This window comes from Bubalus bubalis, chromosome 1 (genome assembly GCF_019923935.1).
Source record: "Bubalus bubalis isolate 160015118507 breed Murrah chromosome 1, NDDB_SH_1, whole genome shotgun sequence".
In the NCBI taxonomy this organism is placed as follows: Eukaryota; Metazoa; Chordata; class Mammalia; order Artiodactyla; family Bovidae; genus Bubalus; species Bubalus bubalis.
This window is the reverse complement of record NC_059157.1, coordinates 91,391,742-91,415,289: the sequence shown is the minus strand read 5'-3', so window position 1 is coordinate 91,415,289 and position 23,548 is coordinate 91,391,742. Positions and strand designations below refer to the sequence as shown.

General features: G+C 41.9%; 2 protein-coding genes across 4 annotated transcripts in view; both read left to right on the top strand.

Annotated features, from left to right (window-relative positions):
- Positions 1–2,697: 2,697 nt before the first annotated feature.
- Positions 2,698–8,385, top strand: RPL24 (ribosomal protein L24). The gene is made up of 6 exons (XM_006050470.3): positions 2,698–2,840; positions 2,972–3,047; positions 3,558–3,668; positions 6,360–6,496; positions 7,582–7,645; positions 8,264–8,385. Exons 1-6 carry the CDS (start codon positions 2,836–2,838, stop codon positions 8,342–8,344), a joined length of 474 nt encoding a protein of 157 aa, XP_006050532.1. The 5' UTR covers positions 2,698–2,835; the 3' UTR covers positions 8,345–8,385.
- A 148-nt stretch (positions 8,386–8,533) lies between these two features.
- Positions 8,534–23,548, top strand: part of ZBTB11 (zinc finger and BTB domain containing 11) — a 36,364-nt gene continuing 21,349 nt past the window's right edge. For 2 of the 3 annotated variants that reach the window (XM_006050469.4, XM_025283151.3), the window contains exons 1-2: positions 8,534–11,875; positions 22,583–22,818. In XM_006050469.4, the coding sequence (XP_006050531.1) occupies positions 11,566–11,875; positions 22,583–22,818 (546 nt within the window). In that variant the 5' untranslated portion in view covers positions 8,534–11,565. Of the gene's footprint in view, positions 11,876–22,582; positions 22,819–23,019; positions 23,458–23,548 lie in introns of those variants that run through there. The other variant, XM_025283163.2, reaches the window with a different exon arrangement.

Below are 23,548 nucleotides of genomic sequence, written 5' to 3'. Positions count from 1 at the left end.
GACAGGAAGCTCAAAGTAACCTTCTTGCACCTACCAGTTTTCAAGTAAACTGAATTCAAACTAATCCATATGTTATTGAGGCATAATTTGGAGCAACCTGTCCTGAGCTCCAACTAGCAGCATAAATCAATCACTGTATTTGTTTTCTAGTCAAGTATCGTCTCCTACACAATTCATGGATTGCCTTTTGCCACTCTCCATCAAATGTTGGACTATAGCCTTGGAGTACAAAATGAAGCAGGCAAAGGCTGACAGAGTTTTGTCAAAAGAATGCCCTGTTCATACCAAATGACCTCTTCCAACAACACAAGAGAAGACTCTACACATGGACATCACCGGATGGTCAATACTGAAATCAGATTGGTTACATTCGTTGCATCCAAAGATGGAGAAGCTCTATACACTCAGCAAAAACAAGACTGGGAGCTGACTGTGGATCAGATCATGAACTCCTTATTGCAAAATTCAGACTTATATTGAAGAAAGTAGGGAAAACCACTAGGCCATTCAAGTGTGACCTAAATTATACAGTGGAAGTGACAAATAGATTCAAAGGATTAGATATGATAGTCAGAGTGCCTGAAGAACTATGGATGGAGGTTCATAACATTGTACAGGAGGCGGTGATGAAAACCATCCACAAGAAAAAGAAATGCCAAAAGGCAAAATGGTTGTCTGAGGAGGCCCTACAAATAGCTGAGAAAAGAAGAGAATCAAAAGACAACGGAAAAAAGGAACGATATACCCATCTGAATGCAGAGTTCCAAAGAACAGCAAGGAGAGATAAGAAAGCCTTCCTAGGAAACAATGCAAAGACATAGAGGAAAACAATAGAATGGGAAAGACTAGAGATCTCAAGAAAATTAGAGATACCAAGCGAACATTTCATGCAAAGATGGGCACCATAAAGGACAGAAATGGTATGGACCTAACGGAAGCAGAAGATATTAAGAAGAGGTGGCAAGAATACACAGAACTATACAAAAAGATTTACTGACCCAGATAACCATGATGGTGTGATCACTAACCTAGAGTTAGACATCTTGGAGTGTGAAATCAAGTGGGCCTTTGGAAGCATCACTACCAACAAAGCTAGTGGAGGTGATGGAATTCCAGCTGAGCTGTTTCAAATCCTGAAAGATAACGCTGTTATAGTGCTGCACTCAATGTGTCAGCAAATTTGGAAAAATGAGCAGTGGCCACAGGACTGCAAAAGGTCAGTTTTCATTCCAGTCCCAAAGAAAGGCAATGTGAAAGAATGTCCAAACTACCACACAATTGCACTCATTTCACTGCTTATTTAACTTACATGCAGAGTACATCATATGAATTAACGGACTGGATGAAGCACAAGCTGGAATCAAGATTACAGGGAGAAATACCAATAATCTCAGATATGCAGATGACACCACCCTTATGGCAAGAAGAGAAGAGGAACTAAAGAGCCTATTGTTGAAGGTGAAAGGAGAGTAAAAAAGCTGGCTTAAAACTCAACATTCAAAAAACTAAGATCATGGCATCCAGTCCTATTATTACTTCATGGCAAATAGATGGGGAAACAATGGAAACAGTGATTTTCTTTTACTGGGCTCCAAAATCATTGCAGATGGTGACTGCAACCATGAAATTAAGACACATGCTTCTTGGAAGAAAATCTATAAGCAACTTAGACAGCATTTTAAAAAGCAGAGAGATCACTTTGCTGACAAAGGTCTATATAGACAAAGCTATGGTTTTTCCAGTAGTCATGTACGGATGTGAGGGCTGAGCACCGAAGTATTGATGCTTTAGTACTGTGGTGCTGGGGAAGACTCTTTACAGTCCCTTGGACTGCAAGGAGATCACACCAGTCAATCCAAAAGAAAATCAGTCCAGAATATTCATTGGAAGGACTGATGCTGGAACTGAAGCTCCAATACTTTGGCCACCTGATGGAAAGAACTGACTCAATGGAAAAGACCCATATGCTGGGACAGATTGATGGCAGGAGGAGAAGGGGACGACAGAGGACGAGATGGTTGGATGGCACGACCGACTCTATGGACATGAGTTTGAGCAAGCTCTGGGTGATAGTGAAGGGCAGGGAAGCCTAGCATGCTGTATTCAATGGCGTTGTAAAGGGTTGGATATTACTGAGCGACTGAACAACAAATCAAATGCGGAAATATCTAGCATCACAAAGTGTTCAAGCGATCCAGGCATTGGCCCTCCTGGTGGGCCTGGGCAGAGAGGTGCCTTCTCCAGACAAGGTTTTCTTAGCAACCACCTGCGGCCAAACCACCTCTCCACCCCCAATAGGTGGCAGCTGAGCAAAGAACTCCTCCACTCCTGGCAGTCATCATTTCGCAATACTTAGGCGCTTACTTAATAGAGATTTAGTAAACTGAAGAAATCGATGTATGCAAATACTTTAGCACGAGTGCTGGCAAAATGAGATTTTAGATTTTACCTGCAGGGTATTCATCTGTGCATCATTAAACTATGAGAAGTAGAGGAGAAAGGAGCCCCCCGCCCCCCTGCAGTTCACATTTCCTGCAGTAGGACGTGGCTCTTCGAACTACTCAAACCAATTGCCTGCCTGCCTATCTGCTTGACTGTCCTTCCCACTTTGCCTGCAAAGGCTCGATAGCCTCTAGCGCAATTACTCCAGGAGAAGCGGGCAGCAGCTGGGGAAGTCTAGACTTGTGGCCCAGGCGACGTGACGTCATCACAGAGGGCCGGGGTTAGGGAAAAGAATTGTGGGAGGAGATTGCCTTTCCCACGACCTTATAAGGCCTCTTCCCATAATCCTTTCCTTCCCTTCGCCATCTTTCTTTCTCCCCGGCACTAGCAGCCATGAAGTAAGCAGGAACCCTGCGTCCCAATCCTCTTCCATCTTCGCTCTGAGCGCCTCTCCGGCACCCTAGGCATGGCCTCTTCTTGCCGAAGATACCCGCCATCCCAGCTAATGGGCTTTCGCTTTTCGTTACAGGGTCGAGCTGTGCAGTTTCAGCGGGTACAAGATCTACCCAGGACATGGGAGGCGCTACGCCAGGACCGACGGGAAGGTGAAGGGCCGCGTGGGCTAAACGTACCGTGTACTTCTAAGGAAAGATCGGTCTCATTTGGTCTAAGCCGGGTCCTTTACCACGTCATTGTTGGTGCTTGAAAAGCTTGAACCGGCACCCTGTGTGCAGTATTTGTCAGAAGCCTCTAAGTGAATCAGTCTTGAGCTTGATCAAGTGTAGATCAGGTCGGAAGTTAGGAGCTTGTATAATTTTAATGTTCCGGTGTAACAGCAGTGGCCCAGAGAGGTATCTGGCTATTTTATGGATATCAGGTCCATCTCAGGAGAGGCAGGATCCCTCCCAGAATTTGACACCCGACCCCTCAGTATGGACGTAGGTTTGCTCCTCTCGGGAAAAGACAGGCCCAAACGCAGAGACGGTTTCTTGCCAGTTCTGTGACAAAAGCCTTTTGGTCTGCGTGGATCTCAATTTTGTAAAATGAGAGGATATCACTAGAATATTGATTTACTAATTCAAGCTCAGGCTTCTACTTTGAACTTGTCATGACAGGTTTTCCAGTTTCTTAACGCAAAATGTGAGTCGGCATTCCTTTCCAAGAGGAATCCTCGTCAGATCAACTGGACTGTCCTCTACAGAAGAAAACACAAAAAGGGACAGTCGGTAAGTGAAACGCACTTTGTTAATGTTGTTCTAAAGTTGCTAAAACTCTTGAGCGTCAGTTGCTGCTTTATAAAACTAATTAAATGAGACGGTATGTGAAAATATAACTGTTGAGCATCAAACAGTAAAGTGAGAATGATTGATAAAATCAATCTACCCTTGCCTCCTTGTATCTTCAGCTCACAGTAAAAATTGATTTGAAATTTGACAGCATCCCCTTTCCAGAGTGAGTAAATTACATAAAGCTCACGTGAGTTATAGGGCACTGTGGACATGTTTAAGATGCTTGAGTGGAAACTAAATAGTTCTTATGGAAACTTGTTATTGGTTATAATGCTTATAGAATTATTCCTAATGTAGGGATCATATCGCTAAGTCTTCCAGCATATTAGTTTGTTCTTAAGACTGGATGTGTTTTTAATTTATAGCCACACTGCCTCTTTGTTGCTGCTCTTTGTCTTTCTGTAGTTGGGGTGGGGTTGGGTGGCTTCTCCTTGGAAAACGCAGGCTCTAGTTCTGGGGGCTCAGTAATTGTGTCTCACTGGCTTAGTTGCTCCAGGCAGGTGGAAGCTTCCTGGGCCTAGAATGGAACCTGTGTCCCCTGCATTGGCAGTGGATTCTTAACCACTTTCCCACCAGGGAAGTTCTGTATGTGTTTTTTGGAGTGGTCTTTTAGGTTGCTGAAAGAGATTTTTGAGAAAAAGTTTGAGTGACATGGCAAGAAAATTATTATGGGAATTCAGAGGAAAGGAGAATTCTAAATTAAAAGTGAATGTGGGGGAAAAAATGTGGAGAAGGAAAAAAGGCTGGAAAATTCCATAAAGGAGCATGGCGGGTTACAGTCCATGGTGTCGCAGAGGCAGACACAGTCAGTCAACAAACAACAAAGTCTAACACAGTATTTTTAAAAAACCCGTGAATGTGACATTAGGATTAGGATGGCCCTTATCCAAACAGGGGGAGGGGTGGTGGGAGGAATTACAAATGGTGGTGGTGGTGTGGAGAAATTGTAACCCTGCATTGCTGAATGAAGATGGTGCAGGCACTGTGGAAAGTGATTTGGCAGTTCCTCAAAAAGTTAGAGAATTACCATCATATGATCCAGCAGTTCCAGTTCTAGGGCTGTATATATTCAAGAGGATTATAGGCAGGGATTTGAACAGATAAACATGTATGGTGATATTTGTAACTATTATAATGGAAACAATCATATGTCCCATCAGTGGATGAATGGATAATAAAATGTGATGTGTGCGTACTAAGTCCCTTCATTTGTGTCTGTTGCTTCAGTCATGTCTGACTCTTTGCAACTCTGTAGACAGTAGCCCACCAGGCTCCTCTGTCCATGGGATTCTCCAGGCATGGATACTGGAGTGGGTTTCCATGCCCCACCTCCAGGGGACTTTCCCACCCAGGGATCGAACCTGTGTGTCTCTTACATCTCCTGCATTGGCAGGCGGGTTCTTTTCTACTAGCTACCTGGGAAGCCCTTATTTAATGGGTGCAGTTTGTTGTATTGTGAAAAAGTATTTGAGACAGAAATGGTGTTTGCACAACACTGCAAAGGTACCTAATGCCACTGAATTATACACTTAAAAATACTTTAGAATGATCAACTTAAAGTTGTATATATTTTACCACATAATAAAAAATATTTTTAAGTGGATTTGAGAAATTATAAATAGGTAAATACTAGCATTTTATCCAGTAAGATTTCATCTTGATAAAGTTTAAAACGAGCATTTGACTAACCACAAATGTGTCCTCTTTTCTCCATATGTCCCATTAAAATTTTTAAGATATTTTGCATATCCCTGCCTTCATAAACAGTTCAAGTATATTTTATTTTTCCTTGGACTTAAAGGCAAGATCTTTCTTCTCATAAGCACTGTATTATAGATTTCTGGTATAGAATCTGCAGCAAATGTTTGAATTATGTTGATACTCCGACATTCCTTAACATTTGGTGGCTTTACTGTCTTAATCAGTTTTCTAACTTGACTGTTTCTTCTAATGTCAGTACTTTGAGAAAAACAAATCAGAGTTTGAGGTTAATTTTTTTTCCAAAAGCACATTCTTTATCATGAACAATCATACTAAAATTGCTTTTAAAGTACTGTTCAGTTAATTTTCCTAGAGTTTAACTTTGTCTTTTTAAATAAAGTAGTAAATAATCAGGATTAACCAATTTATAATTGGAATACTTACCTGAATATTGCAGTATTTTATATATAGATGCTTTAAAAATATATTTCAAATAATCTCATTTGAAATTATTTTTCAAATAATTTCATTTCATCTCGTTTCAAATAATTGCATGAATTGTTTTGGGAGGTTTTTTTATTTTTGGCGGTGCTTTGCAACATGTGGAATGTCAGTTTCCCAACCAGGGATTAAACCTGAGCCACTGGCAGTGACAGCTCAAAGCCCTAACCACTAGACCACCAGGAAACTCCCTAGTTGAATATTCCTGTGGTCTGAATTGTGTTTCTCCCCAAAATTCCTTGACCTCCAAGGTCAGGAGGTGGGACCTTTGGGAGATGAAACAGTCATGAGGGCAGAGCCACCATGAATGGGATTAGTGCAAAAGGTCCAAGGGAGAGCTCCTTTGTCGCCTTCTGACATTTCATTTCTCTCCCATATTCATGAAGCAAGGTTTCTAAGCATGCTTACCATCTTTTTGTTCTATAGGAAGAAATTCAAAAGAAAAGAACTCGCCGTGCAGTCAAATTCCAAAGGGCCATAACTGGTGCTTCTCTTGCTGATATAATGGCCAAGAGGAATCAGAAACCTGAAGTTAGGAAGGCTCAACGAGAACAAGCTATCAGGTAAGAAATCTCACTATGGGCCATTTCAGTTATATGGAATTTAGGTTATGTATGGGTTTACAGAATAGAATCTTAATCTGATGTTATTTTGTGTTGTGATACTTGAATCTTTATAAGGATTGTCAGTTGTAAATGTTTGTGTTTAATAATACAGAAGTTTATACTATAAGTCTAAATGATTTGTTGAAATTCTGTATGCAGTTATAAAGGTACTATACAGTTTCTAATGTTAAGCTGATGTGGTTAATTACATTTGTTATTAAATCCTTTGGATTTACCGTACAAATAACTGCAGATGGTGAAGGAATATGTTATTTCTACTTTCTTCAAACACTGCTGCTGCTAAGTCGCTTCAGTCGTGTCCGACTCTGTGCGACCCCATAGACGGCAGCCCACCAGGCTCCCCCGTCCCTGGGATCCTCCAGGCAAGAACACTGGAGTGGGTTGCCATTTCCTTCTCCAATGCAGGAAAGTGAAAAGTGAAAGTGAAGTCGCTCAGTCGTGTCTGACTCCTAGCGACCCCATGGACTGCAGCCTACCAGGCTCCTCCATCCATGGGATTTTCCAGGCAAGAGTACTGGAGTGGGGTGCCATTGCCTTCTCCGTCCCCAAACACGAGCCTTTTGTTAATAAGCTGTACCCTTAAGGGGTAAAGTGCTTTTTGCTTGTTATCAGTTCAGTTCAGTTCAGTCTCGTCCAACTCTGTGACCCCATGAATCGCAGCACGCCAGGCCTCCCTGTCTATCACCAACTCCCAGAGTTCACTCAAACTCACGTCCTTCAAGTCGGTGATGCCATCCAGCCATCTCATCCTCGGTCGTTCCCTTCTCCTGCCCCCAAACCCTCCCAGCATGAGTCTTTTCCAGTGAGTCAACTCTTTGCATGAAGTGGCCAAAGTACTGGGATTTCAGCTTTAGCATCATTCCTTCCAAAGAACACCCAGGACTGATCTCCTTTAGAATGGACTGGTTGGATCTACTTGCAGTCAAAAAAAGTACTTTTTGCTTGTTATAGATAGCCTTTTGTTAATAAGCTGTACCCTTAAGGAGTAAAGTGCTTTTTGCTTGTTGTTTTTAACTCCGCAGGGCTGCCAAGGAAGCAAAAAAGGCTAAGCAAGCATCTAAAAAGACAGCAATGGCTGCTGCAAAGGTAACTGTCGGATTGTCTAAGATTTCTCATTTAGAGCAACAGGAGGATTTATTTTTAACCCAAATTGTGGTAAATTAAAAAATTTTAAAGGAATTTAGTGTAAGGCTTTAATGAAAATGATGTCCATGATTGGTTTTTGGGTGAGTGATTCAGGACTCCAAAGAGGTCCTTGGCTAGAGCCTTAAATGTGTCTGTAAGTGCTATATAGAAATGAGAGAAAGGCAAAGTTTATTTTGAAATACTTCTAGGTTTTCAGTAAAAATTTCTGTAATTGTTTAGAACTTACTCAGTTTTTATCAGTGCTAAACCATTTAGATAACCATAGTAAAAATTTCAAAACCAGGAAATTAGCACTGGACCTTTTTCTGTTCTTAGGATATAATTGAGGATCCCCCACTGCATCTAGTTGTATCTCAGTTATTTCAGTCTTCCTCTCTGGCTTACATTTATATTTCATATAAAGGTAGAATTCTAACTTGAGGGGAGTTCTTTATATTAGGAACACAAATAATTAGGAACACAATCTAGGATACACACAATATGGGCATAAGAGCAGTGATTGAAAGAAAAGAAAAACTCACATGGAATAATGCCACATAACATGTTCTCTTTTTACAGGCTCCCACAAAGGCAGCACCTAAGCAAAAGATTGTGAAGCCTGTGAAGGTTTCTGCTCCTCGAGTTGGTGGAAAACGCTAAGTTGGCAGATTGGATTTTTAAATAAAGATCTGACTATAACTAGATTGTGGTGGAATTTTTACTCTTAAAGCAGGCATGTTTGGCCTACACAGTAATAGTAGTTAAGAATTTAAGAGCTAAGTGTTCTTTAAAGAGTTCATTTCTCAGGAATAAGGCCTCCTACTACTCCTAATATAAGTCTCTTAGATGGAGAGATGTTAAATATTCATCTTTAAATAAGATCTGTATGGTTAAATGCAGTTCTTACTCACCTGAGGCTGTAAGGACACGTTATGTTGCATTATGTAGATTTTAGACTGCCTTTTGTTGTATAGATTGTAGTCCAGGTTGATTGCTAAAAGATGTGGGTTTGGTTTTTTTTTTTTCTTATCACTTCTGTTTGCAAAAAGTAAGCGTTTTTTAATGGACTGTTAAACTACCCTTTTCCATGATAGACACATTTCATTATTGGGGATGCCTTTGGTTCTCTAGTATCTCACCTTTTAACCATTAGCTTATAGCTGAGCTAAAACTACTTAAAACTCACCTGTATTATCTGCTCTCGCTTCCAGAAAATAAGCTTAAATGAAGACTACACTTTTGGAGGGAGGAAGGGTCTGTGGTGTGATGCTTGTGGCACCTTAGTTCCCAACCAGGGATCAAATCCCAGGCCCATAGCATTGAATTTGCTGCTGGACTGCCATGGAATTCCCCAAGGATGCAACCTCTTGAGTATTAGAAAAAATAGTTCTTGAGCTGGGAGTCTGACAGAGCTGTCCTTAAAATTGCAAAAATGTCTTGAGTAGCCTGCTGATGTTCAAGTTACAAGTCACTATATTATGTAATTGTTATATGAAAAATAGTAATCATAATTGGTGTTAAGAGGCTTGCACATCTATGAAAATTAGATCATCCAATGTACCAGCACTCCACACCACCAAGTTGCAAGGATACAACAAGAAATAAGCTACATCCTCTTGAGAAATGTGATTTTATATATAAGAATAGTTAAATTTTTTTTTTTTTTTTTTTGGCTGTACCCTGTGGCATGTGGGATCTTAGCTTCCTGACCAGGAATGGAACCCACACTCCCAGCATTGTAAGGCTGAGTCTTAACCACTTGACTCCTGAGGAAGTCCCTATTCTAATTTTTTTTTAATGAAATTTTAAGAAAAAAGGTTAATCAAAATACTCAACATGAATACAGGTACATGTTCTTACTTTTGAACACAATAAAATGTCCCCTTAAAGCACTGCTTTTCTGGTCTTAAATGTCTAAAATGGAACTGCCCTATTCTGATTATCTTTCAGTCATGAATAGCTTGAAGTTTAGGAGGATATAAACACTAAATGAAACTGTTAGTCACTCAGTCGTGGGAACCCCATCGACTATGGCTTGCCAGGGTACTCTGTCTATGGAATTATCCAGGAAAGAATACTGGAGTGGGTTACCATTTCCTTCTCCAGAGGCTCTTCCCGACCCAGAGATCCAACATGGGTCTCTCCGGTATTGCAGGCAAGTTCTCTACCATCTGAACCACCAGGGAAACCCAAAAATACTAAACACCTGTTCTCATAGGACAGGAAGTTTTAGCTTTTCTCAGTAAGACCACTGGACCAGTCCTATAACATTTTATTAAAACCTTTCTCTATTGGCTCAAAGGCACAAGAGAATCTCCGGTTGTGTTTGGCATGAGAAGTAATTTCTTTTCTAACTTAGCTTCTCTTGGCCGTCCAGAAATTGTTTACTTAACATTTTAATCTATTTACATCAGTTTTAAAAGACGTATATTTTACACCGAAGCATTGAAACATACACATCCCATGGAGAGTGGATTTGGCCATCAGTTCTGGGGAGGGATGGGTCTCCACCTTCTAATACCTCCCTCCCCTACCTGTGGTCTGAAATGAGTGGCCCTAAGTAAACCCCAGGCCTGTTAGTTGTATTTTTCCACCGACTGGGAGCTCACTTAGCTACAGCCAGAATATTCAAGTGCCTTAAGTATGCCGTTTGTTAATTGCTGCAGTCCCCACTGGCAAGTGACTTGGAGACCTAGTGTACCCCGCTTTCTGAGCCCACTGCTTTCATCTGCAGTCGGCCCTCACCTGTCTCCGCAGCGCTCAGCGCCTCACTCAGCGACTGCAGACCTAGGCAGGGTCAGGAGAGGGTTGGCTCAGAGTTTTCAGGCTCCAGTAAAGCACCTAAGGGCCAGACCCCGGATGGTTTGGAATGTCGTAGGCCTGAGGCAGACTCAGTCCACGGAGAGGTGACCAGGGCGACCCCTCCCGTCTACCAATGAAAAATCTGACGTAGGACCTACACCTCACCTTGGGAAGTGCAGTTCGAATCGCCGTGGCCTTTGGTGCATTCAGTATATGTTGGGTGTAAAACCGAGTGTTTTTCTTCCCCAAACTAAAAAAAAAAAAACAGTGCTAGCTCATCGTCACCGCTCCTTGCCAACATGATTGACTTAATGGGTAAATTGTCACTACATAAGCTGATCACTGCAGAAAAATACCGACTATCCACGGGTAGTTTGGAACCAGCAGTATCTTAGAAACTACAGTAACTCCTACCACGGATGGATTTAAATTTTTAACACTTGACAGGAAACTACATTTCCACGTGAAAGGCCTTTCTTTGGTCTTATATTCAGGGGCTGTAGACCTCAATATTTTGTGTTCTATGTTTTTGGTTGTCTCAAAACGCAGACGGAGAAGATTCCATTGCACCTTGGGGTATCAGACAGGGTTAACTGCCCAACAGCTCCTACACGTGCTCAGAGCAAGGGAAAGAAGGGGGAAATAAAAAAAGGGAAACTGCCAGGACTTAATATGTCTGCTCAAAATCTCTTGGCTCTTCCAGGCAGGGCCTACCCGCTTCCAAAATGTCCGCCCGCAGTCCTGACGTCACTCAGTCGGCTAGATCAAGCCAGAAAGCCATGGCGCTCCAATCAGGGCTCAGCTCCCTCACCCACTGCCCTTGATTAGCGTCACTTCCGGTGGTGCAGCAGCCATTTTGTCAGTCGCCAGCGGATACCGCGCGCTGGAGAAGTGCAGTTCCTCCTGGTTACCAACTCGTCCGTTCTCCCTCTGCGCTGCGGGCGCCGTCGAAGAGCACTCACTGTAGACACAACTGGTCCTTCCCATAGTACCGCCGCTGCTGTTGCATCCGCCCGGGGCTAGTGCGCTGTCTTCCTTCCCTGCCACTGACAGGCGCCTTCAGGGAGCCGCCGTCAGCGATGTCAAGCGAAGAAAGCTACCAGGCCATCCTGCGCTACCTGACGAACGAGTGCGAGCCGTACGCGCCAGGCACCGAGGGCAATGTCAAGCGTAAAATCCGCAAGGCGGCCGCTTGCTACGTGGTGCGGGACGGGACCTTGTACTACCAGCGGCGGCAACGGCACCGCAAGACGTTCGCCGAGCTGGAGGTAGTGCTGCAGCCGGAGCGGCGCCGGGGTCTCATCGAGGCTGCGCACCTGGGCCCAGGCGGCACTCACCACACCCAGCATCAGACCTGGCACGACTTGTCCAAGACGTATTGGTGGCGAGGTACGACCTCGCCCGCGGCGAGAGGGAGGGCGGGCTGGCGGCTCGGTCCCAGGCAAGGCCCGCAGGCGACGGCAGGCCTATCTTGCATCCGCGAGTGTGAGGTTCCCCGCAGCCTCCCCCCGGACTCCACTAACCGATCTAGCCTAACCTGTGCCCGGCGGCGAAGCGCCTGCCAGGCATAGCCCAGAGGGTGGGGGACGCGAAAGGAGCCGCACTTCCCACAGGAAGGAGGCCGGGGAAGCTGGGGGCGGGCCCTGGCCTGGGGTGGGGCGAAGGGGGCTTCCCCGGGGGCCGGACCAGCCGCGGGGAGGGGCCGGGACGCGCGGGCTGCCTTGGGCCCGCCTCCTTTGGCCGCGCGGGATGGGGCGGCTCCTTCTTAGCGGAAGCTTCTCGGCTGCCGTTGCGGATGCTGCGCTTTTAACTCCTGTTTACGCTGGTGGTTTGGGGGTAGCGCGGTCCGCCCCCAGCCCAGCCGCTTTCTGCGATACCTTTCCCTAGCTTGTCGGCCAGTGAACTTGAGATTTTGCGGACCTACTTACCAAGGTTCATGATTGTGCTATACCGCGGCGTGAATAAGGAATCACGCAATTTTGTGCAGCAGTGATTTAGAATGACTGTTGAACCAATCATTTGAGCCTAGTTTTTAGGATAGGAATGTAATAGATGCTCTCAATTCTGGATATTTTAATGTCCTTCTCTTTGATATTGTGAAGAGCGCTTTGGAAACTGAGGCACTAAGTCAACCCAGAAAAGATGCGGTTTCTGTGATTGTTCTGGTCCGGGGGAGTGTGGCTCTTAAGTTTAATTCTTTGGGAGCCAGGTTAGGGAAGTAGAGAAAGGACCGTTGGTTGGTGGTTTTTTACCGCCCTTTCCAAAAAGTTGATGAGTATTCAGACTGTTTGGTTATCATTAATAAAAGTTTGCAGGCCTATAGAAGAGGTTTTGTTAGGAAGGATTCCGTATGGCTCTACAGAAATTAGTTTACGGTAACTTACCTGTGAGTTAGGAAGTTCGTCTACTGAATAGTTTCTCGAAGTTCTTTTCAGTTTATGAAATTTGTTGAATATTTCGTTTCGCTGCTTTCGTGTTTTCAAAAGCAGTCCAGTTCTGTGTTCTAAAATGCTTTCCCTTAATTTATATTACATTTTAAACCAATATCTAAATTGAGTTCCTGTAAAGAGACACAACTGTGAAGGAACAATAAGAAGTAAATGCTGCAGTTTGTTAAGATTGATTTGTTTAGAGATAACAAACGTCTCAGGTTTAGTATTTTATGGCATGTTAACATAATTACAGCTGAAGGAAATACAGGTCAAGTTTTTACATGCAAGTATAGTGCTGAGCACTTATCTTCACATATTTGTGTATATGTGTTCAGTCGTGTCCGACTCGTTGTGACCCCATGGACTGTACCCGCTAGGCTGCTGTGTCCATGCAATTTTTTAGGCAAGATTTCTGGAGAGTGTTGTCATACTCTTTTCCGGGGATCCTCCCAACCCAGAGATCCAGCCGGTTTCTCTTGCCTCCCCTGCATTGGCAGGCGGATTCTTTACTTTTGCGTCACCTGGGAAGCCCTATCACCTATTAAGCTTCATCAAACCATGTAAATTGGAAACATTTATGTCTCTGTATTGCAGATGGGAAAATCAAAAAGCACTAGGAGCTGACCTTTGGGATTTCAGACTTTTCTTTACTATTATATGGTGCTAAATGGAGTTTAATGTTCAGAATTTTCCTTCCCTAAATTGATTATCTGTGAGTGATAGCTAATCCAGTATTTTGGTTTTTTTAGTATGCAGTGTCTTAAAAGACAAAAACTCCTGAGACTGTGTTTATGTTCTTTTTTTTAAATGAGAAATACATTGATGGTTGTGTAGAATTTTGAAGTCCTTAAATGTCCAGACAGCTGTTCTCTTAAGTTTTGTACTAAACCGCAGAACTCAGAGGCTCTGAGATCCTTTAGGAGAATCCCCAAAGTCAAAATTCTATTCATAATACTGAGGTACCATTTTCCTTTTCACTCATTCTCTCAGGAGCGGAGTTCTCCAAAGACTATATCACATGCGCTATATGGCATTATATTAAATGCATATATGATCGTGTCTTTTGTTAAACGACACATTAAAAAGGCAAAACTATAAAGTAGCACTGCTTTTCTCACTTTTTTATGTTTTGGTAAATAGTATTTTTCATATAAATGCTATATTAACGTGTAATGAGTTTATCATACTATTTTATCTCATTTTTTTTCTTATTAATATGAGAATTCATAGTCAATAAGTATCAGAAGAGTTTGCTTTTGATTATTAGCTATTCATTTTGATGTTTCTTACATGAACACTTTGCTTGTTTATTTGTTTACTATAAGTCTATTAAAATTAACAACACTAGGGACTTCCATGATAGTCTAGTGGTTCCCTGCTTAGGGAACTAAGATCCAGCATGCCCCTCAGAACAAAACTATATATAGAGAAAAATAAACATCCTTAGACCTGGAACTGATATTGATAAAACAAATTTTTAATTATTAGTTTTTAATGTGTCATACACTGCAAATGGACTCTCAGATTTATATTCAAAGTCCTGTAGACTATCTGGGAGCTAATAAGATTTGGAATGAATGACAGAGATGACAGAATGATCTCTCTTTGTTTCCAAGGCAAACCATTCAATATCACAGTAATCCAAGTCTATGCCCCGACCAGTAACGCAGAAGAAGCTGAAGTTGAACAGTTCTATGAAGACCTACAAGACATTTTAGAACTAACACCCAAAAAAGATGTCCTTTTCATTATAGGGGGCTGGCATGCAAAAGTATGAAGCCAAGAAACACCTGGAGTAACAGGCAAATTTGGCCTTGGAATATGGAATGAAGCAGGGCAAAGACTAATAGAGTTTTGCCAAGAAAATTCACTGGTCATAACAAACACCCTCTTCCAACAACACAAAAGAAGACTCTATACATGAACATCACCAGATGGTCAACACCGAAATCAGATTGATTATATTCTTTGCAGCCAAAGATGGAGAAGCTCTATACAGTCAACAAAAACAAGACCAGGAGCTGACTGTGGCTCAGACCATGAACTCCTTATTGCCAAATTCAGACTTAAATTGAAGAAAGTGGGGAAAACCACTAGACCATTCAGGTATGACCTAAATCAAATCCCTCATGACTATACAGTGGAAGTGAGAAATAGATTTAAGGGCCTAGATCTGATAGAGTGCCTGATGAACTATGGAATGAGGTTCGTGACATTGTACAGGAGACAGGGATCAAGACCATCCCCATGGAAAAGAAATGCAAAAAAGCAAAATGGCTGTCTGGGGAGGCCTTACAAATAGCTGTGAAAAGAAGAGAAGCGAAAAGCAAAGGAGAAAAGGAAAGATATAAGCATCTGAATGCAGAGTTCCCAAGAATAGCAAGAAGAGATAAGAGAGCCTTCCTCAGCGATCAATGCAAAGAAATAGAGGAAAACAATAGAATGGGAAAGATAGAGATCTCTTCAAGAAAATTAGAGATACCAAGGGAACATTTCAGGCAAAGATGGGCTAGATAAAGAACAGAAATGGTATGGACCTAACAGAAGCAGAAGATATTAAGAAGAGGTGGCAAGAATACACAGAAGAACTGTACAAAAAAGATCTTCACGACCCAGATAATCACGATGGTGTGATCACTCACTTAGAGCCAGACATCCTGGAATGTGAAGTCAAGTGGGCCTTAGAAAGCATCACTACGGACAAAGCTAGCAGAGGTGATGGAATTCCAGTTGAGCTATTCCAAATCCTGAAAGATGATGCTGTGAAAGTGCTGCACTCAATATGCCAGCAAATTTGGAAAACTCAGCAGTGGCCACAGGACTGGAAAAGGTCAGTTTTCATTCCAATCCCAAAGAAAGGCAATGCCAAAGAATGCTCAAACTACCGCACAATTGCACTCATCTCACATGCTAGTAAAGTAATGCTCAAAATTCTCCAAGCCAGGCTTTAGCAATGCATGAACCGTGACCTTCCAGATGTTGAAGCTGGTTTTAGAAAAGGAGAGGAATCAGAGATCAAATTGCCAATATCCGCTGGATCATTGAAAAAGCAAGAGAGTTCCAGAAAAACATCTATTTGCTTTATTGACTATGCCAAAGCCTTTGATTGTGTAGATCACAATAAACTGGAAAATTCTTAAAGAGATGGGAATACCAGACCTCCTGACCTGCCTCTTGAGAAGCCTGTATGCAGGTCAGGAAGCAACAGTTAGAACTGGACATGGAACAACAGACTGGTTCCAAATAGGAAAAGGAGTACGTCAAGGCTGTATATTGTCACCCTGCTTATTTAACTTATATGCAGAGTATATCATGAGAAATGCTGGGCTGGATGAAGCCCAAGCTGGAATCAAGATTGCTGGGAGAAATATCAATAACCTCAGATATGCAGATGACACCACCCTTATGGCAGAAAGTGAAGAGGAACTCAAAGGCCTCTTGTTGAAAGTGAAAGTGGAGAGTGAAAAAGTTGGCTTAAAGCTCAACATTCAGAAAACCTTCGTGGCATCTGGTCCCATCACTTCATGGGAAATAGATGGGGAAACAGTGTCAGACTTTATTTTTTTGAGCTCCAGAATCACTACAGATGGTGATTGCAGCCATGAAATTAAAAGACGCTTACTCCAAATAAATGACCCAATCAAAAAATGGGCCAAAGAACTAAATAGACATTTCTCCAAAGAAGACATACAGATGGCTAACAAAACACATGAAAAGATGCTCAACATCACTCATTATCAGAGAAATGCAAATCAAAACCACAATGAGGTACCATGTCACACCAGTCAGAATGGCTGCTATCCAAAAGTCTACAAATAATAAATGCTGGAGAGGGTGTGGAGAAAAGGGAACCCTCTTACACTGTTGGTGGGAATGCAAACTAGTACAGCCACTATGGAGAACAGTGTGGAGATTCCTTAAAAACTGGAAATAGAACCGCCTTATGACCCAGCAATCCCACTGCTGGGCATACACACTGAGGAAACCAGAAGGGAAAGAGACACGTGTACCCCAATGTTCATCACAGCACTGTTTATAATAGCCAGGACATGGAAGCAACCTAGATGTCCATCAGCAGATGAATGGATAAGAAAGTAGTGGTACATATACACAATGGAGTATTACTCAGCCATTAAAAAGAATACATTTGAATCAGTTCTAATGAGGTGGATGAAACTGGAGCCTATTATACAGAGTGAAGTAAGCCAGAAAGAAGAACACCGATACAGTATACTAACGCATATATATGGAATTTAGAAAGATGGTAACAATAACCCTGTGTACGAGACAGCAAAAGAGACACTGATGTATAGAACAGTCTTATGGACTCTGTTGGAGAGGGAGAGGGAGGGAAAATTTGGGAGAATGGCATTGAAACATGTAAAATATCATGTATGAAACGAGTTGCCAGTCCAGGTTCGATGCATAATACTGGATGCCTGGGGCTAGTGCACTGGGACGACCCAGAGGGATGGTATGGGGAGGGAGGAGGGAGGAGGGTTCAGGGTGGGGAACACATGTACACCTGTGGCGGATTCATTTTGATATTTGGCAAAACTAATACAATTATGTAAAGTTTAAAAATTAAAAAAAAAAAAAAAAAAGACGCTTACTCCTTGGAAGAAAAGTTATGACCAACCTGGATAGCATATTGAAAAACAGAGACCTTACTTTGCCAACAAAGGTCCATCTAGTCAAGGCTATGGTTTTTCCAGTGGTCATGTATGGATGTGGGAGTTGGACTGTGAAGAAGGCTGAGTGCCGAAGAATTGATGCTTTTGAACTGTGGTGTTGGAGAAGACTCTTGAGAGTCCCTTGGACTGCAAGGAGATCCAACCAGTCCATTCTGAAGGAGATAAGCCCTGGGATTTCTTTGGAAGGAATGATGCTAAAGCTGAAACTCCAGTACTTTGACCACCTCATGCAAAGAGTTGACTCATTGGAAAAGACTCTGATGCTGGGAGGGTTTGGGGGCAAGAGGAGAAGGGGACGACAGAGGATGAGATGGCTGGATGGCATCACTGACTCGATGGACGTGAGTCTGAGTGAACTCCGGGAGTTGGTGATGGACAGGGAGGCCTGGCGCGCTGCGATTCATGGGGTCACAAATAGTTGGACACGACTGAGCAACTGAACTGAATGAACTGAATAAGATTTGATCAGTGTAGAAGCCAAGAAGAAAACTATTTCACAATCAAGGATAGTTTATTGGAATTCATTAATTATGCTGTTTTTTCCAGAATGCTGCCCTCATAAACACTACCATTATATCCTGGTACTTGGGCCAGTTTGTAGCAACTTCAATTGTTTAGCACAGTGGAAAAACTCTGACTCAGTGTCTAATGTTGACATATAGCAAATTTATTGAAGAATGTAAAATGTTAATAGATATAATTGTCTTCTCACCCCCTTATTTTATCCTATATTGTAATCGTATGCTGGAGTTTCAAAATAAATGACTCCCCTGCCTCTGTCAAATGCTGACTCATGGGGATCTACAGTTAATGCAGAAAGTGAAGAAAAAAATTGAATTAGTAGAAAAAAAGATTAAGCTAGCAAAATCATGTAATAGGTTTAATTAGCTATAGGCAGAGCTTCCTACCCAAAGAACTGACTTGTTCTATGGGGATAAATCAATGCTGCTGTTATCTAATCTAGAAAAAGAGGGTGTAATCCTTGAAAACCCATCAAGAACTGGGTCTAGGTAAATACAGCTGTAACTATTTTGTAACTTTGAAGAAAAAAACAAACAAACCTGAGTGACTAATACAGGAAGGAGGTAGAAATAGGAGCCAATACTCTGGGCCTCACCACTGATGGGGCGGGGAGAGGTTCTTGAACAGCTGACAGGAGCAGATTGTTCATTCTGGTAGATTTCTAGAGCAGTGGTACTCAACCCTGCACAATTTTGCCTCCCAAAGAACATCTATGTCCAGAGACTTTGGGTTGTGGTAACTGGTGGTGATGTTTGTGGGGTGGCTGTTGACTGACCTCTCGTTGGGTAGAGGCAGGGATGCTCCTAAACATTTCACAATATGCAGGACAGGACAGCCTACTTACCTCTCCCTGCCCCCCATCAAGAAGCATCTGGCCCAAAATGTCTACACTGTTGAGACTGAGAACCCCTGAGATTGAGTGAGAAACTGTTCTTCAGGTTGTTTTATCAGAGGTCATTTACCTACTGGGCTCAGTAAAGAACCTCTTAATGCTAATCTGGTATTTTATGTAGACATTTTCAAGGCACCAGAAAAGTTGACCTTTGAGCACTTTCTAACACTTCTGTAGTAGTAGTAGTTACCTTATATCAGACACTGTTCAAAGTGACTTAGAAATATTAATATTTTATCACTGTGACATTCTGTGAGGTAAGTGCTCTTATCCCCATTTTGCAGATAGTGATAACACATAGGCACAGAGAGGTTAGGTTAGTAACTTGGAACATGGTCACAAAGCTGGTCAGTGGATTCTAATTTTCCTGCATTAAGTAGTTTTCTACCCCTTGTAATTACCCAGTCTCAAAATGAAAATACTCAGATATGTTGATGTCTCTTCAGTGATTAATTTGAGTCAGATTCTTTCAGCTTAATCAGCTCTAGGCAAGCTCCAGAGATCAAGTTCCTGAATCTGTAAAGCTGGATTTGAAATGATCCCATCAGAACACCAACACTTGAGTTAAAGGACCTGTGAAACAGGATGATTTCTTTGGACAATTGACCCACTCTAATATAGTAATTAATCATTTTTTGTGTGTGTGCAACTTTTCCTTGTATTTTTCATTCTTCTTTAATTTTTATTTTGGCTGCACTGGGTCTTCTTGCGGTGTGTGGGCTCTCTAGTTATGGAGCGCCGCCTTCGTTCCCTGGCAGCTGTGGAATCTCAGTTCCACAGCCAGGGATCTAACCTGATTCCCCTTCTTTGGAAGACAGATTCTCAACCACTGGACCACCAGGGAAGCCCCAGTAGTTTTCTTTTTGTTCATATGCTTTCTCTGTAATTTCTCCAGTGGTTTGAACTCAACTGGTTTTAGTTTGATTAATGTCTGCTGTATGCAGAATATGCTGAACTGTGTAGCATTGTAAAAATTTTTTAGAAATACAACCAAAGTTAATTAGAAGAAAGCTCTTTCCTCTTGTCATCTTTATTTTGGACTTGGAAATTTCCAGAGCAGCTCTTTATTTACTAAGTATGGTTCTTACTTAGAAATATATATGTATATTCTCTTACCTGTTTCTTCTCCCGCTCACATATGTTCTTTGACCACTCTAGGCTTTTGTAAGTGTACAGCTCAGGGACATTAAATGCACACTGTTCACATTGTTGTGCAACCATCATAGCCACTCATCTTCAGAAATGTTTCATTTCAACCCATTATCAATCTGTTAAAACTTGCTTGCTATAGCTAATACAGGTGTAGATTTATTACTGACTTTAATTACTATTTTCAGAAACTAGACTATAACCTCTGTTCCTCTCTTATCTGTGCACATATAAATACCTTTCTTATAAAAGTTGTATTTAACTCTAATATTTCTTGCTATATTCTGGGTGGGGGGTGGTGAACAAATAAATCGGGCAGATTTCTATGTTAACAGGTTACTGTAGAACTCAGCTTCTAATATGATGAAATTCATTTGTATAGCTATAAAATCAGTATAATTTTCTGAATTTATTCTTCCAGTGTATACTTTTCTTTTTTTTTAGTAAGTGTGGGAAACATATTTACTAAATTTCTCAAATACAGTTTGAGAAATTTACTCAACTACTATCTGAAAGTTGAAATTCAAGGAACTTAGTATAATTTGTCGTTTTGAAACTCTTTTCAGGAATTTACAATATAAGGCTTCCCTGGTGGCTCAGCTGGTAAAGAATCTGTGTGCAACGCAGGAGACCTGGGTTTGATCCCTGGTTTAGGAAGATCCCCTGTAGAAGGGAAAGGCTACCCACTCCAGTGTTTTGGCCTGGAGAATTCCATGGACTGTATAGTCCATGGGGTCACAAAGAGTCAGACACAACTGAGTGACTTCCACTTTTCTCTTTCTGTATCATTTTAGGTAACAAGTCTTTTCATTTGCGTTTTACTTGGGGTTTGTGGGAGAAGTTTCTGCCATAGGGATGGATAAAGAGCATCCTGGCTCAATGTTTCAGGGTACATAGCATGTCCTGAAAACCACATGGCTTCTCGGGGCAGACTTACGTAGTTTACTAGATGTGACTTAACTTTTAGGGCTTCATTTTCCTTGTATGTAGAAGGACAAGTAATTGGTGGTCCTCCCTTACAAGTATGATGGAGAGGGTATGTGTGCATGTAAAGTATTCCTCCCTGCTTCCTACTCTTCCCCCAACCCCCCAGCATGCTGAGTTGGAAATTGAAATTTAAAATAGGGTTTTGTGAATGGTTTGTGTATAATCAACTTTTGTTAGATTGTGTATTGTTGTTCAGTTGCTCAGTCATGTCCCTCTCTTTGCAACCCCATGGACTGCAGCACACCAGGCTTCCCTGTCCTTCACAATCTCCTGGAGCCTGCTCAAACTCATGTCCATCGAGTCAGTAATGCCATCCAACCATCTCATCCTCTGTCATCTCCTTCTCCTCCTGCCTTCAATCTTTCCCAGCATCAGTGTCTTTTCCTATGAGTCGGCTCTTTGCATCAGGTGGCCAACGTATTGAAGCTTCAGCATCAGTCCTTCCAATGAATATTCAGGATTGATTTCCTTTAGGATTGGCCGGTTTGATTTCCTTGCAGTCCAAGGAACTCTCAAGAGTCTTCTCCAACACCACAGTTCAAAGATCGTGTATACTGTTATTTAATAAAACCCTAAGATCTCTGCTTTCAAAGATGAGATTTTACACCCATTACAAGTTTTGGTTGTGATCCTGTACAGGTTGCAGATTGGCTCCACCTGTTTTTTTTTCGTCTGCAGTTCAGGCTAAAGGACATTATCCCCCTGGCATATAGCATGTTCCAGGACACATTCAAGTACACATGCACTTGAATGTCCTTTGAGGGGACAGGGAATTAAAGCTTCTGATAACACATGACATCCATCATATCCGTTCATATTCCACTGACCAAAGCATGGTCAGGGCTCATGTTCATAGAGTGGGGTGTCATCAGTATGAGCCACAGTATTACTGTTTATAAAGGGCTGCAGCTGCTAAGTCGCGTCAGTCATGTCCGACTCTGTGCGACCCCATAGACAGCAGCCCACCAGGCTCCCCCGTCTCTGGGATTCTCCAGGTAAGAACACTGGAGTGGGTTGCCATTTCCTTCTCCAGTGCATGAAAGTGAAAAGTGAAAGTGAAGTCGCTCACTCAAAGCAGTTGAATATTGACAATTTCATATAGTTCCTATTGCATAAGTGAGTTGAATCTGAAGTGGAAATGGGCGGTGCTGCATAATCCTTTTATGAGGAGTAAATGCATGGTAAGAGTAAACAACAAAGCAGTCTGTCAGCATGGAAACAGATTGTCATTTATAACATATCTTTGAAGAAAAAAATGTATCTTAAAGAGTTCACTCTACATACTTTATGGGTATGTGTGTGTCTGTACACATGCACTTGAATATGCATTAGTGTAGAAAGATTAAATACTTAGTGTAATCGTTAGTTTTCAAATGACAGCAGTATCAAATTTGACTAGTTAATTTTTATTTCATTGTAGGTATATTAAAGCAAGTCAAAGATTACATTAAACAATGTAGCAAATGCCAGGAGAAACTAGATCGGTCGCGTCCTATATCGGATACTTCAGAAATGCTGGAAGAATTGGGACTAGATCTTGAATCTGGGGAAGAAAGTAATGAATCAGAGGATGACCTGAGCAACTTTACTTCGCCTCCAACTACAGCATCCAAGCCTGCGAAAAAGAAACCAGTATCCAAACATGAACTTGTGTTTGTAAGTGGAGCTTTCCATTCAGCTTTTACATCTGTAACTGGTGTGTTAGTATTTATAGTATTTTTTCTTGAACCTCTAAAACTGCTTCCCTGTTGGTACCGTCACTGTTAAATGTGCTAAAGTGTTAGTCCTCACTTCTGTCAGACTCTTTGCCACCCCATGGGCTGTAGCCCGCCAGACTCCTCTGTCCATGGAATTCTCCAGGCAAGAGTACTGGAATGGCTTGCCATTTCCTTCTCCAGAGGAGCTCCAGTCTTGAACGCCGGTCTCCTGCATTGCAGGCAGATTCTTTTACTATCTGAGCCACCAGGTACATGTGCTAAATGTTCGCTAGTACTGCCTCTTCCTTAATCATAAATTTTCATGTTGTTTCTCCTCATAATGTAACTTGTTGATTTGCTGTTAATTATTCCTCCCCTTGTCTTTTTAATTGGTATATTGGTACAGGTAGACAGAATACATTTCTGGAAGCAGTCTGTGGGTCATGCAGCAAGGTAAACTTAAACTGGCTAGGTCTTTGTTTTTTGCCTGCATTAGTGTCTTACATTATCAGATAAATTTCTGACCAATAAAAGGAGGCAGTAGGAAATGAGATGTAGGTTTTCATTGGATCAAGTAAAGTGAACATAGCAGAAGATGGTGAGTACGACTTATCTTTTTATTTAAATACATAGGTAATAAAGAATATTGGAGTATTCATATTAGTGGAATTTTTACAAATGAATAATGT

What these genes read in the sequence shown, in the direction of transcription:
- RPL24 (XM_006050470.3), top strand. An exon ending in ACGCCAGGACCGACGGGAAG is followed by an intron (nt 3,048 to 3,557) that starts GTGAAGGGCCGC and finishes TTGTCATGACAG; the next exon opens with GTTTTCCAGTTTCTTAACGC. An exon ending in CAGCAATGGCTGCTGCAAAG is followed by an intron (nt 7,646 to 8,263) that starts GTAACTGTCGGA and finishes CTCTTTTTACAG; the next exon opens with GCTCCCACAAAGGCAGCACC.